Source organism: Salvelinus alpinus, chromosome 28, assembly GCF_045679555.1.
Source record: "Salvelinus alpinus chromosome 28, SLU_Salpinus.1, whole genome shotgun sequence".
NCBI classification, from domain to species: Eukaryota; Metazoa; Chordata; class Actinopteri; order Salmoniformes; family Salmonidae; genus Salvelinus; species Salvelinus alpinus.
In genome coordinates, this window is record NC_092113.1 from 2,877,011 (window position 1) to 2,892,176 (window position 15,166).

The following is a 15,166-nucleotide window of genomic DNA, read 5'->3' on the forward strand; positions in this document are numbered from 1 at the left end:
TATTCATTGACTACAGCTCAGCGTTCAACACCATAGTACCCTCAAAGCTCATCACTAAGCTAAGGACCGTGTGACTAAACACCTCTCTCTGCAACTGGATCCTGGACTTAACATTTAACATTTAAGTCATTTAGCAGACGCTCTTATCCAGAGCGACTTACAAATTGGAAAGTTCATACATATTCATCCTGGTCCCCCCGTGGGAATTGAACCCACAACCCTGGCGTTGCAAGCGCCATGCTCTACCAACTGAGCCACATGGGACTTCCTGACGGGCCACCCACAGGTAGTAAGGGTAGGTAACAACATATCTCCCATGCTGATCCTCAACACGGTGGCCCATCAGGGGTGCCTGCTCAGTACCCTCCTGTACTCCCTGTTCACTCATGACTGCATGGCCAGGCACGACTCCAACACAATCATTAAGTTTGCCAATGACACAACAGTGGTAGGCCTGATCACTGACAATGACGATATAGCCTATAGGGAGGAGGATAGAGAAGCTGGCCGTGTGGTGCCAGGATAACAACCTCTCCCTCAATGTGATCAAGACAAAGGAGATGATTGTGGACAACAGGAAAAGGAGGGGGCTGTAGTGGAACAGGTTGAGAGCTTCAAGTTCCTTGGTGTCCACATCACCAACAAACTAACATGGTCCAAGCACACCAAGACAGTCATGAAGAGGGCACAACAAAATCTATTTCCCCTTAGGAGATTGAAAAGATTTGGCATGGGTCCTCAGATCCTCAAAAGGTTCTACAGCTGTACCATCGAGAGCATCCTGACTGGTTGCATCACTGCCTGGTATGGCAACAGCTCAGCCTCCGACCGCAAGGCACTACAGAGGGTAGTGCGTACGGCCCAGTACATCACTGAGGCCAAGCTTCCTGCCATCCAGGACCTCAATACCAGGTGGTGTCAGAGGAAGGCCCTAAAAATTGTAAAAGACTCCGGACACCCTAGTCATAGACTGTTCTCTCTGCTACCGCATGGCAAGCGGTACTGGAGCACCAAGTCTAGGTCCAAGAGGCTTCTAAACAGCTTCTACTCCCAAGCCATAAGAGTCCTGAACATCTAATCAAATGGCTACCCAGACTATTTGCATTGACTCCCCCCTTTTACGCTGCTGCTACTCTCTGTTTATCTATGCATAGTCACTTTAATAACTCTACCAACATGTACATCTTACCTCAATTACCTCGACTAATCGGTGCCCCCACACATTTTGTATTTCTTTTGTTGGTATTTATTATGCCAAAGCAGCAGCTACTCTTCCTGGGGTCCAGCAAAATTAAGGCAGTTTATACAATTTTGTGTGTGTGTGTGTGTGTGTGTGTGTGTGTGTGTGTGTGTGTGTGTGTGTGTGTGTGTGTGTGTGTGTGTGTGTGTGTGTGTGTGTGTGTGTGTGTGTGTGCGTGCGTGCGTGTGTGTGCATGTGTCTGTGCCAATGTTTGCTTCACAGTCCCCGCTGTTCCATAAGGAGTTTATTAATCTGTTTTTTAAATCAAATTTTACTGCCTGCGTCAGTTACTTGATGTGGAATAGAGTTCCATGTAGTCATGGCTCTATGCAGTACTGTGTGCCTCCCATAGTCTGTTCTGGACTTGGGGACTGTGAAGAGACCTCTTGTGGCATGTCTTGTGGTGTATGCATGGTGTACGAGCTGTGTGCCAGTAGTTTAGACAGACAGCTCGGGCCATTCAACATGTCAATACCGCTCATAAATAAAAGTAATGATGAAGTCAATCTCTTCTCCACTTTCAGCCAGGAGAGATTGACATGCATATTATTAATATTAGCTCTCTGTGTACATCCAAGGGCTAGCCGTGCTGCCCTGTTCTGAGACAATTGCAATTTTCCTAAGTCCTTTTTTGTGGGACCTGACCACACGACTGAACAGCAGTCAAGTTGCGACAAACTGAGGCCTGTAGCACCTGCCTTGTTGATAGTGTTGTTAAGAAGGCAGAGCATCACTTTATTATAGACAGACTTCTCCCCATCTTAGCTACTACTGCATCAATATGTGTTGACCATGACAGTTTACAGTCTAGGGTTACTCCAAGCAGTTTAGTCATCTCAACGTGCTCAATTTCCACATGATTTATTACAAGATTTAGTTGAGGTTTAGGGTTTAGTGAATGTTTTGTTCCAAATACAATGCTTTTACTTTTAGTTTAGAGATGTTTTAGCACTAACTTCTTCCTTGCCACCCACTCCGAAACTAACTGCAGCTCTTTGTTGAGTGTTGCAGTTATTTCAGTCACTGTAGCAGCTGACGTGTATAGTGTTGAGTCATCAGCATACATAGGCACTCTGGCTTTACTCAAAGTCAGTGGCATGTCGTTAGTAAAAATTTAAAAAAGCAAGGGGCCTAAACAGCTACCCTGGGGAATTCTTGATTCTAACTGGATTATATTTGAGAGACTTCCATTAAAGAACACTGACTCTGTAACGGTACTCCCTGTATATAGCCTCGCTATTGTAATTTTACTGCTGCTCTTTAATTATGTCTTACTTTTATTTATTTTTTGTATTTTTCTTAAAACTGAATTGTTGGTTAACTTCTTATGGCTGCAGGGGCAGTATTGAGTAGCTTGGATGAAAGGTGCACAGAGGTGCCCAGAGTAAACGGCCTGCTCCTCAGTCATAGTTGCTAATATATGCATATTATTATTAGTATTGGATAGAAAACACTCTGAAGTTTCTAAAACGGTTTGAATTATGTCTGTGAGTATAACAGAACTCATATGGCAGGCAAAAACCTGAGAGAAAATCCAAACAGGAAGTGGAAAGGCTGGTGGATTTTCAACCAAGATCCCATTGAAATTACAGCGAGAAATGAATGGGTTTGCACTTCCTACGGCTTCCACTAGATGTCAACAGTCTGTAGAACTTTGTCTGATGACTCTACTGTGAAGGTGGGCCGAATGAGAGAAGAATTAGTCACCACTGCCATGAGGTGACCATTCTTTGACCATGCGCGTTCACATGAGAGTGAGCTCCGTTCCATCGCTCATCTGAAGTCAATGTAATTCTCCGGTTGGAACGTTATTCAAGATTTATGTTAACAACATTCTACAGATTGATTCAATACATCGTTTGACATGTTTCTACTGACTGTTACGGAACTTTTGGACATTTCGTCACGTTTTAGTGAACGCGCTTCGTGACTTTGGAATTGTTTACCAAACGCGCTAACCAAAGTAGCTAATTTGACATAAATAACGGGCATTATCGAACAAATAAAGCATTTATTGTGGACCTGGGATTCCTGGGAGTGCATTCTGATGAAGATCATCAAAGGTAAGGGAATATTTATCATGTAATTTCTGGTTTCTGTTGACTCCAACATGGCGGCTAATTTGACTATTGTTCTAAGTGCCGTCTCAGATTATCGCATGGTTTGCTTTTTCCGTAAGGTTTTTTTGAAATCTGACACAGCGGTTGCATTAAGGAGAGGTATATCTATAATTCCATGTGTATAACTTGTATTATCATCTACATTGATGATGAGTATTTCTGTTGAATGGATCACTGGATGTTTTTGGAACTAGTGAACGTAACACGCCAATGTAAACTCCGATTTTTTTATATAAATATGAACTTTATCAAACAAAACATACATGTATTGTGTAACAATCATCAAAGGTTAGTGATTAATTTTATCTCTATTTGTGCTTTTTGTGACTGCTATCTTTGGCTGGAAAAATGTCTGCTTTCGCTGAAAAGCATATTTGAAATCGGACACTTTGGTGGGATTAACAACAAGATTACCTTTAAAATGGTATGACACATGTATGTCTGAGGAATTTTAATTATGAGATTTCTGCTGTTTTGAATTTGGCGCCCTGTACTTTCACTGGCTGTTGTCATATCATCCCGTTAACAGGATTGCAGCCATAAAAAGTTAAGGGCTTGTAAGTAAGCATTTCACTGTAAGGTCTGTTGTATTCAGCGCATGTGACAAATAACATTGGATTTGATGATTTGAAGTGCATTGTTAAGCAAGGCCCTGACACTGTCATCCAGCCACAAATGTCTCTTTCCGGCAAAGCTAGCGTTCACAGTGAGATAATCCACTTCCTTATTTGTCTCAGCTCTGGCTACTGTACTCTCTTCCTCAGACAATTATGTGTTTAATGAAATATGAGTCGGAGGCGTTTCTCTTGTGCCAAATAACCTTTAAACAAGCACTTGTTTTGGTCTGTGTCGTTCCATGTCATTCCACATACTTCCACCGTTCTACGCCAGATAATCAGTACAGTACATTTATATCTTACATAACAACTAGGTGATGATGGCCCGGAAAGTCTCACTATCTGCTAGTGTTATGAAGCCTCCATTTTGTGATGAGTCTACTTTGTGAGTCTACTTGTCTCCCTCATCAGATGTGTTCTGTCAAAATTCTGTATCTTGAAGAAATGTCAAATTATTTACAGATAAATTTTTACAGCTGAATATTGTACAGTTGAAGTCGGACGTTTACATACACTTAGGTTGGAATCATTAAAACAAATTTTACAACCACTCCACAAATTTCTTGTTAACAAAATATACTTTTGGCAAGTCAGTTAGGACATCTACTTTGTGCATGACACAAGTCATTTTTCCAACAATTTTTTACAGACAGATTAATTCACTGTATCACAATTCCAGTGGGTCAGAAGTTTACATACACTAAGTTGACTGTGTCCCTAAACAGCTTGGAAAATTCCAGAAAACGATGTCATGGCTTTCGAAGCTTCTGATAAGCTAATTGACATCGTTTGAGTCAATTGGAGGTGTACCTGTGGATGTATTTCAAGGCTTACCTTCAAACTCAGTGCCTCTTTGCTTGACATCATGGGAAGACCTCAGGAAAAAAACTCCACAAGTCTGGTTCATCCTTGGGAGCAATTTCCAAACACCTGAAGGTACCACGTTCATCTGTACAAACAATGGTACGCAAGTATAAACACCATGGGACCATGCAGCCGTCATACCGCTCAGGAAGGAGACGCGTGCCGTCTCCTAGAGATGAACGTCCTCTGGTGCAAAAAGTGCAAATCAATCCCAGAACAACAGCAAAGGACCTTGTGAAGATGCTGGAGGAAACAGGTACAAAAGTATCTATATCCACAGTAAAACGAGTTCTATATTGACATAACCTGAAAGGCCGCTCAGCAAGGAAGAAGCCACCGCTCCAAAACCGCCATAAAAAAGCCAGACTACATTTTGCAACTGCACATGGGAACAAAGATTGTACTTTTGGAGAAATGTCCTCTGGTCTGATGAAACAAAAATAGAACTGTTTGGCCATAATAATACCAAATACTAATTGAGTGTATGTAAACTTCTGACCCACTTGGGAATGTGATGAAAGAAATAAAAGCTGAAATAAATCACTGTCTACTATTATTCTGACATTTCACATTCTTAAAATGAAGTGGTGATCCTAACTGACCTAAAACAGGGAATATTTACTAGGATTAAATGTCAGGAGTAGTGAACAACTGAGTTTAAATGTATTTGGCTAAGGTGTATGTAAACTTCCGACTTCCGACTGTGTGTGTACACTGTGCAGTGGCAGGTTGTTTTCAGGTTGAACACTCTCAAGGGGAAAGCTGATATCTGTTGTGAGATGTGTTAATGTCCCATGAAATGACTCTGGTTCTGTCCTGATGAATGTCTCCTCTTTACAGGGATAGGTTTTTAAGGGTGGAGAAGGACACACTTAGTCGATGTATCTTTCCTTTAGTTGGAGACATCACAGCTGTTCTAGGTCCCTGCGCAGGGGAAAACACTGGTCACTCTCTGAAACACACTCCCGCAGTTAAATGAACCTCGCACTCATCGACATTACATTCAGCTTAAAGTAGTAGTAACTGACAGCGTTTTTTTTTTAACTACGCAGATATGAAAACAAACAGACAGTCATAATATCAGTCAAAATGTAAAATTCCCAGTTTATGTTACAAAAAAAAACTTTATAAGAGGCTTTAAAAAATAGGTTGTACTTGACTCAAAATTCCATGACATTGAGTAAGGTATAATTCCCCAATAAATGTCTTGGTAGTCCGACAAATATTGTTTTCAAGTTTTAAATCACAGCTGGCCTGGTACATTGTTTGATTCCTCCAGCCATCCGTTTCAGTTGCAATGACTCGATATTTTGGTCAAAATGGAAGAATCTAACTAAGGCTGGGAATGTCAATACAATGAAACTAGCAACAATCACAAGTCAGTCATATCGTAGCTAATGGGCTAGCTTCTCTATCAATGTAGCTATTCATTAACCAAGCTACAAACACAGAGCCTAACGTTAGCTAGCTAAGCTATCTGCTGGGAGGATGTTATGTCAGTAGATGAGTGGTCAACTTTTTTCTGTGGCTACAGCTCGAGATGCAGGTGTCATTTGGTTTTGCCGGCAAGAAATGTGAATCACTTTGCTCAGACTGGTCTCACAGACTAGACGTAACATGTTTTATTTGCATACGCAGTAGGCCTACTGTAGCTATGATTAGCTATGGTCTGTGTAGAGTCCAGTCCTGGACAAGACGGATGTTTGTATTAGGTTTAATTTACTGCAGTGTCTATTAATTACCCAAACGCACGGCCGCTTTCCCACATTATATTGCTATAGAATTTTCACAACTGCCTTACTCTACGTCATTCCCAAACATTCCTATGAATGTATGAAAATGTGAAAATTACCATATCCAAGAGCTCACTTGTCAGAAACTGTACAAAATGTGTCATATTCTTCCTGGGGGTGTATATGAACATAATTTAATACGAGTTCATGTTCCTAAAACGTTTTCAGTTCCACTTTAACAGCTTTAGTTAGCGATTAATGATGCAATGTTAAGCCTCCTGCTTCTGGCTGTGAGTCTATGAATTGTAATGCATGCTTTTTAAGCTGTGGGATAGTATTGTATTGTGTCATTATGTTACCATCTAGTAAATGTCTTTATACAGTATATTCAAACACAGGACCACCTTTCAGTAGCTGTTGAAGGACTGTTTAGATTAAAATTGTCAAGGCAAATCACCTGTGAAGCTTTGTGCTCTTTTGAGACTCCCTTGTGACACAATACAAAACCGGATAAAGTTTGTTCCTCTACCACACAGGACAGACATGACAGGAACCTATGGCTTCTGAAACACAACCTCTGAGGAAACCAACTTCTGAGGACATTCACATCTCAACATACTGTACCACGGAAATGCCAGGAAACCAAATGACAGTTGCAACCGACTTCCCCGACACAAATGAAGAAATGTCTACACAGTCTTGCCAAACAGTGCAACAAAAGCTTTGCTGTGGGTGTGTGTCTGTCTGTGTGACAAACAGTCACAGGAAAAACTAGCTTTGTGTGTGCACCCACTCACAAACAGACACTGGTAAGAGCCTTACGTTCCAATGGCCTTAAAAAGCCTCCACATCTACATTAAAACCATTCTCATCAGCTGTGTTTGGGGAATATTAGAAATCCAATCTCACCCTGCAGCCCGGGTACCCAGACTACCCTGCTCAGTGTGTAAAAATATTGCTTGGCACGGGATGGTAAGATCTCACAGCAGAACCGTGTGTTCTTTGACCTGACTTAAAGCGGTTCTCTGTCGAGTTGCTGGCAATGATAGCAGCCATGTTGTACCTGGTCTGTTGTGTTGAGGAAAGCAGGTTTGTGGCCTTGATGAATGAAGTCATTAGGACGAGCCTTGAGGCTCCTGGTAGAGGCCGAAGTAACACACCCTACGCTACCTTGGTGGATCTGACTGTACACAGAAAAACTGGGTTGGGTACTCTGTCTTTCTCTTTCGGCGCTATTTTCTAATGCACACACACACACAGGCACGTGCGCGCATACACATGTTATAAGCCAGTCAGCTGGTGCCTACAGGGAGGAGCAGGGGAGAAAGGATCAGTATGAAAGAGAGTAGCATCTCTAATACACAAAAACAAAATATGCCATTATGAACAATTAGGGAAAAACAAAACAGTTTTGCTGCTCTACTTCAAAAGCCCCAGCCTCCAGATACTTGAAACTGACTCTGCTGCCTGGGGAGATAAGCTCCTCGAAATCTGGCTTTGCTACCAACCAAAAAGTTGAAGAAAAAAAACCCCATAGAAATGTCGTTTTCTTTTGAAGGGAAATACGTGACGAGTTTCTCAGCATGGTCTCTGTCTAGCAGCGACACAATGCACCCAGCGCTCAGTTCTAACTGCATGTAAACTATGACAGGAAGTAACCGTCAGCATTTTCAGCGACTATCTCTCTGCACCACATCTCTCAGCTTGGGACAGGGCACATTTTTAATACATCACTTTGGCAGCTCAAATTGCTTTAAAAAGATGGGGTTCACACTATCTATAACTGTCCCTCTTTATCACACACGGCACACACACACACACGCCCCTCACGCACACATGCACAGACACACACACAAATCTAAATATTGTCATTGCAGGGTGGAAAACAAAGAGCTGAGAAAAGGTATGAGTTTGTGGAATGTGTTTTAGGGCAGCCCTGTTATTCCCCACTGCTCTCTTGCTGTGGTTTAACCCTCCTACTATACCTGGGTTTCGCTATTCCCCCCCTTTCTGACCAAACCAGACCCCCCCCCCCCCCCATCTCAGTCTGTGTGGTAGTTTCAGACACCGACACTTGTCCTCTGGTACGAAGGCAGAAGCACGTACGTCCTGGAGACAGCCAGCGTAGACAGTCAAAGACATTATACAATCACTGACCATCACATCACAGTGCTGTAATACAATGACCAAAGGACATGCATAAAGCACACAGACAAAATTCACATTATCAGTGATGTCATTTGTAACGTTCTACTCTCTAGTACACATAACCCTTCTCAGGGACACACTCACACCGTGGCTCGGATAAGCTCAAAGGCTCTGTGGCTTTATGACTACTTGTGTTGCATGACAAAATGTTCTGGCTTACCAACCTGAGAGGCTTTTGTTTTCATAATGTAAAGTAGATACGTATTGTTCTGTTCTCATGGAGAGATGTGACTGGGGAATGACGGTATAAAATTGTGCCATACTACTATAGGCCTTCAGTTAATTCCGATAGGTTTCCTTTCTACATCAAGACCAGTTATTCATCCTGTCTATCTCTCTCGCTCTCTCCTGTCTATTCCTCTTAAGATAGCTAGGTTAGACAACCACATGTTATGGTCACAGTGAGTAAATGTTTTCCTCAATAAAGTAGCTATCAGCCAAGTCAGCGCTAAAAGACAAGTGCGAGCGTTAGTTCAAGAAGTCACTTACACATCAAGTTTGCATCGTTTGCAAGTAAGCATTCAGTACCTCTCTCCATCTATTAGTGTCGTGTAGGCCTACTTGACAAACATAGCATGAGATCCAATATTCATACTTGATCAAACATTGCCTCAATTTGGGGAATAGAAATTGCATAAGAAAGGGGGAAGGAGACAGAGACAGAAACAGAGAGAGAGAGAGAGAGAGAGAGAGAGAGAGAGAGAGAGAGAGAGAGAGAGAGAGAGAGAGAGAGAGGGAGAGGGGGGGGGTAGGGTAGACAAGGGTAGACACAGGAAAACCTGGCTCCCTGTAAAGGAAAGGCTGTGTAACCACTGCACAACAGCAGAACCTGAGACGGAGCTGCATTTCCTGACAAAATGTAAAAAAATATAAAACAATTAGAGTGTCATTTCCCCAAATTTGAAACCCTTATTCAAGGTTTCAAAGACCTCTCTGATGAGAGTAGGCTACCCGTCCTGTTGGGGGAGGACGCAGAGAGCTGTGGGTTGGCAGCGCACTACATTGCTGCCTGCCATAAGTTGAGGGACAGTGTCTGACAGACCAATCAACCTGCATATGTACTCTACTGTATGCCTATTGTTATTGTTGAATGTATGGTTATTTTGACCCTTGGTTATTGTTGTTACTGTTGTCACGTTGACCATTTTGATTCTCATGTTTATATTGTAAATATCCAAAATAAGCTTTGGCAATATGTACATTGTTGAGAGAGAGAGAGAGAGAGAAGAGAGAGAGAGAGAGAGAGAGAGAGAGAGAGAGAGACAGAGACAGAGACAGAGAGAGAAAACACAAACCGACAGGACACTAGAGGGATCATGTTGGACAGTATGACACCGAGTGAGCCATTCGTCTCTTTATTGATGATATGCCTGACTGCTCATCCACAGTGCACATGCCAGGGTTAAAACACGCAATACTGAGTCTGCTCACTTTACAGTACGACAAAGAGGAAAGAGGGCCACTGGGGGTTTTCAGGGTACGGTACATAAATATGAGTGAGTTTATACATGCACATAGAGAGCCACTGAACAGTCCTCAGGTTATTTACAAGCTGGTGCCAGGGGGATTGGGGGGTAAAGGGGGACAAGGCAAAACACACAGTCTTAAAGGCTTTGCATGGTCAATCCGCAGACATCAGGGCTTTCATACTTCTTGTGTTTAGCGGAGCAGGGCAGAGCTGTTGTGAAGGAAGTTGTCAAGGAAGTGAGTTTGTATTTATACAGGACGTACCGCCCCCACCTACCGTCAACCAATCATGTCAATGTGGAGCTAGACGGAGCCCTCCGCATTGTTACAAAATTTGAGAGGCGCATGGCGATGTGGTACGAAGCTAGAATTGGCCTCTGCATGCCTCTGAAGGCTCCGCAATTGCGTCACACCCTCCATACGAAGCCTCCGACCACATTTTTGGATCAAGCTTAAATTAGCTTAGCCAGTACTTATATTGTGGCTATGGTTTCTATCACGTGACCAGAAGGGGCAGACAGGTGAGCGGTAGAAACAGGAAGTGGGAGTATATTCCTGGCCGCTGAGGGCAGAGTTGATAGAGAGGGAAGGGAAGGAGCAAGACCATACAGGAGCCAGGGACTAGCTATACATTGTCTGTAGAAACTGATTTAAGGCCAGTTTTGCGTTGTTTCCCCACATGGTGATTTGGGGAGGGGAAGCTGATCCTAGATCTGTGGTAAGTAATGTCCCGATCCTCTACAGTGGCTTCCTCTCTTCAGTTACCGGACAGGTCAAAACAACATTGGCAGGAACTCCACCCAGTCTACCGGTGGAAGAGGAACAAAATCCACCATATTGAATCGACCATCCAGTCAGATTACGTGATTTACAAAGGAGAGAGAGCAAAGAAAGAACGTCCTTTTTAAAACACGGGGACACAGCAAGGGAATGGGGTGTGTCTGGGGGGCGAGAAGGGGTGTGAGGAGTTGGGAGGCTGATTGTGGGAGCTTCAGGTGGCCAGCCACAAGCGTTCGTTCACATCTCTTAAGTTAAAATTGAGTTATTTTAGTTCATGACATACGATAGTATACACACTATACAATCACCACTGAGCTGCCACTGGGTCCACAGTGGTGGGGAGAGGGGGTATCTGCATGTGGGGTTCGATACGCTAACATTGAATATTGAAATAAAACACAGGAGCAACACACACACACACACACGCACGCACACAGACAGACAGACCGGCAGGGGTTAATGGTTCACAGTCACACAATGTACAAGGAACTTCACCTTTTAACAAAATCATACAGGATCCATCTAATAAATGCCTTCGGCTATAATTCGAAACATTAAATCAAAGAGTCTTCCGTTCTTCTTGAACTGCAGAGAACACTGAGAGAAATATAACGTAACCACGCATACAATGGTGGCGGAGTTGGTGAAACAGGTGTGTATGTGTAATGTGTGTGTGAGAGAGAGAGAGAGAGAGAGAGAGAGAGAGAGAGAGAGAGAGAGAGAGAGAGAGAGAGAGAGAGAGAGAGAGAGAGAGAGAGAGAGAGAGAGAGAGAGAGAGAGAGAGAGTGAGAGAGAGTGTGTGAGAGAGAGAGAGAGAGAGAGAGAGAGAGAGAGAGAGAGAGAGAGAGAGAGAGAGAGAGAGAGAGAGAGAGAGAGAGAGAGAGAGAGAGAGAGAGAGAGAGAGAGTGTGAGAGAGAGAGTGTGAGAGAGAGAGAGACAGAGAGAGAGAGAGAGACAGAGAGAGAGAGAGAGTGGGAGAGAGAGAGTGTGAGAGAGAGTGTGAGAGAGAGTGTGAGAGAGAGAGAGAGAGAGAGTGTGCAAATGAAAGAGAGAGCAAGTCTGTGTGTAAATGTGTGTCTGGTAGAGGAAAGGGTGAAGTGGCAGCAGAGGGGGGGAATCTTCCCTCCCTTCAAAGAAAATAAAAAGTACAAAGGAAAAGTGAATTCAAGTAACGTGTGCTCTGTCCACAGGAGAGGGGTGAAAGGTGGGATGGAGGGTCCTGTGGCTTCAGCTGAGCCGCACTATTGGCTTTCCCTGTGCTCCGTCAGGCTGCAGGGCGTGTCTGTGGGTGTTTCCCCGCGGGCGGCTCTAGAGAGAAACTCCACCCACTTGGCCTGGACTTCTGTATCCTGGGCGCTGAACAGCAGAGCCTGCTGGGAGTGACTCAGCTGGAACACGTGCTTAAGCTCAGACTTCTCTGTTGCCGACGGCGCTGCCACGCTCACCTCAAACCCCGGGAGGGGTATGGCCCGTGCCCCGCGAGAGTCCTGAAGAGACACAACAAACATGCCAATCAGAGTCAAGAGGAAGCATAGCAGTGCAGTTTTCCCCTCCTTTAATGCAGGGGGATGGATTTGATTTCATAAGCCACATGCGTACAGTGCATTCGGAAAGTATTCAGACGCCACGACTTTTCCCACATTTTGTTACGTTACAGCCTTTTTCTAAAATGTATTAAAATAAATATTTTCCTCATCAATCTACACACAATGACAAAGCGAAAAATATGTTTTGACATTTTTGCAAATGTATTAAAAATAACAAATTTAAATACCTTATTTTATTAAATATTCAGACCCTTTGCTATGAGACTCAAAATTGAGCTCAGGTGCACTTTTACAGCTTGATTATTGGAGTCCACCTGTGATAAATTCAATTGATTTGACATGATTTGTAAAGTCACACACCTGTCTATATAAGGTCCCACAGTTGACAGTGCATGTCAGAGCAAAAACCAAGCCATGAGGTCAAAGGAATTGTCCGTAGAGCTCCCAGACAGGATTGTGTCGAGGCACAGATCTGGGGAAGGGTACCAAAAAAATGTCTGCAGCAGTGAAGGTCCCCAAGAACAAAGTGGCCTCCATCATTCTTAAATGGAAGAAGTTTATAACCACCAAGACTCTTCCTAGAGCTGGCTGCCCGGCCAGACTGAGCAATCAGGGGAGAAGGGCCTTGGTCAGGGAAGTGACCTACAACCCAATGCTCTGACGGAGCTCCAGAGTTCCTCTGTGGAGTTGGGAGAACCTTCCAGAAGGACAACCATTTCTGCAGCACTCCACCAATCAGGTCTTTATGTTAGAGTGGCCAGACGGAAGCAAAAGTAAAAGGCACATGACGGCCCGCTTGGTGTTTGCCAAAAGGCACCTAAAGGACTCTCAGACGATGAGAAACAAGATTCTCTGGTCTGATGAAATCAAGATTGAACTCTTTGGCCTGAATGCCAAGCGTCTCATCTGGAGGAAACCTGGCACCATCCCTACGGTGAAGCATGGTAGTGGCAGCATCATGCTGTGGTAATGTTTTTCAGCAGCAGGGACTTGGAAACTAGTCAGTATCGAGGGAAAGATGAACGGAGCAATGTACAGAGAGATTCTTGATGAAGTCGTTTTTTGGGGTATCTGCACTTTACTTTACTATTTATAATTTTTACAACTTTTACTTCACTACATTCCTAAAGAAAATAATGTACTTTTTACTCCATACATTTTCCCTGACACTCAAAAGTACTGTTACATTTTCTTTGGTTAGCAGGACAGAAAAATTGTCTAATTCACACAAGAGAACATCCCTGGTCATCCCTACTGCCTCTGATCTGGCGGACTCACTAAACACATGCTTTGTTTGTAAATGATCTCTGTGTTGGAGCATGCCCCTGGCTATCGATACATTTAAAAATGAAAGAAAATGATGCTGTCTGGTTTGCTTAATAGAAGGAATTTGAAAATATTTATACTTTTACTTTTGATACTTTCAGTATATTTCAGTAATTACATTTACTTTGATACATAAGTATATTTAAAACAAAATACTTTTAGATTTTTACTCAAGTAGTATTTTACTGGGTGACTTTCACTTTTACTTGAGTCATTTTCTTTGACAATTGCGTACTTTTGCCACAACTGAATATAGGTGTGCCAAGCTTGGAATGTCATACCTAAGAAGACTCGAGGCTGTAATCGCTGCCAAAGGTGCTTCAACAAAGTACTGAGTAAAGGGTCTGAATACTTATGTAAATGTGATATTTCATATATTTTTTTTATACATTTGCAAAAATTTCTAAAAACCTGTTTTTGCTTTGTCATTATGGGGTATTGTGTGCAGATTGATGATGGGGAATTTTTTTTAAAATTAATTTTAGAATAAGGCTGTAACGTAACAAAATGTGGAAAAAGTCAAGGTGTACTGAATACAGTACTTTCCGAATGCACTGTAAGCTCCCTCCCCTCCCCCTTCCCCAGTTTCTATCGAATCATACAAAAACGCTCATCTAACAATCATTCATCTTAATCTTTTGCCAGGGGATGTCAGCTTTCTGCCTGCCTGGGATTGTCGCAGAGAAAGGATTTTGGTGGGATTTTGGTCTCTAAAATGGAATGGGCAGAGGCTACAGTGACTGGTTTTCAGTAGCTTTTGGGGCTTTTACCAAATTGTGCCGGTTCATTACGCTGAGCTTTTAACACAATGCACATTAGTGACATCTACTGGTCGGCAATGAAAAACACTGTTTTATGTTCAAACAGACGTTTTTTTTCTACAATATTCATCAAATCTCTGTGGCGTGGCAGTTAGTCGCAGGTCTTAGTAGCCTACTAGCAGTTCCCATACAGGTTCGCAACCTTCAATCATGCTTCCATTTTTTGCTGTCAAAAACTGTACATCTATGGCATTATTTAGGATGCTAAAGACAGAAGCTTATACTTCACTAAATAAAACGAATTGTTTGCACAACAATGTGCAGAAAGTGTGGTTTCACATAAAACCATTTTCTAAATAATATGACTTCGCCGGGATTCGACCTCATTCCCTGTCATCTGAGTGTTCTCTATCTGCTGAGCTACCTTTTAGCTAATGTTGCATGAAAAAAATCGTAAGTAGTAAAACATTGTAAGTAGTAAAAAAGTAGGGTGTCAAGTAGAG

General features: G+C 42.8%; 1 protein-coding gene across 2 annotated transcripts in view; it reads right to left on the reverse strand.

The window, feature by feature from the left end:
* Window positions 1-10,096: 10,096 nt before the first annotated feature.
* LOC139556947 (FYVE, RhoGEF and PH domain-containing protein 3-like) overlaps window positions 10,097-15,166 on the reverse strand; it is a 95,325-nt gene continuing 90,255 nt past the window's right edge. For both annotated transcript variants that reach the window (XM_071371131.1, XM_071371130.1), the window contains exon 19: window positions 10,097-12,516. In XM_071371131.1, coding sequence (XP_071227232.1) covers window positions 12,271-12,516 — 246 coding nt within the window. In that variant the 3' untranslated portion in view covers window positions 10,097-12,270. The remainder of the gene's footprint in view (window positions 12,517-15,166) is intronic.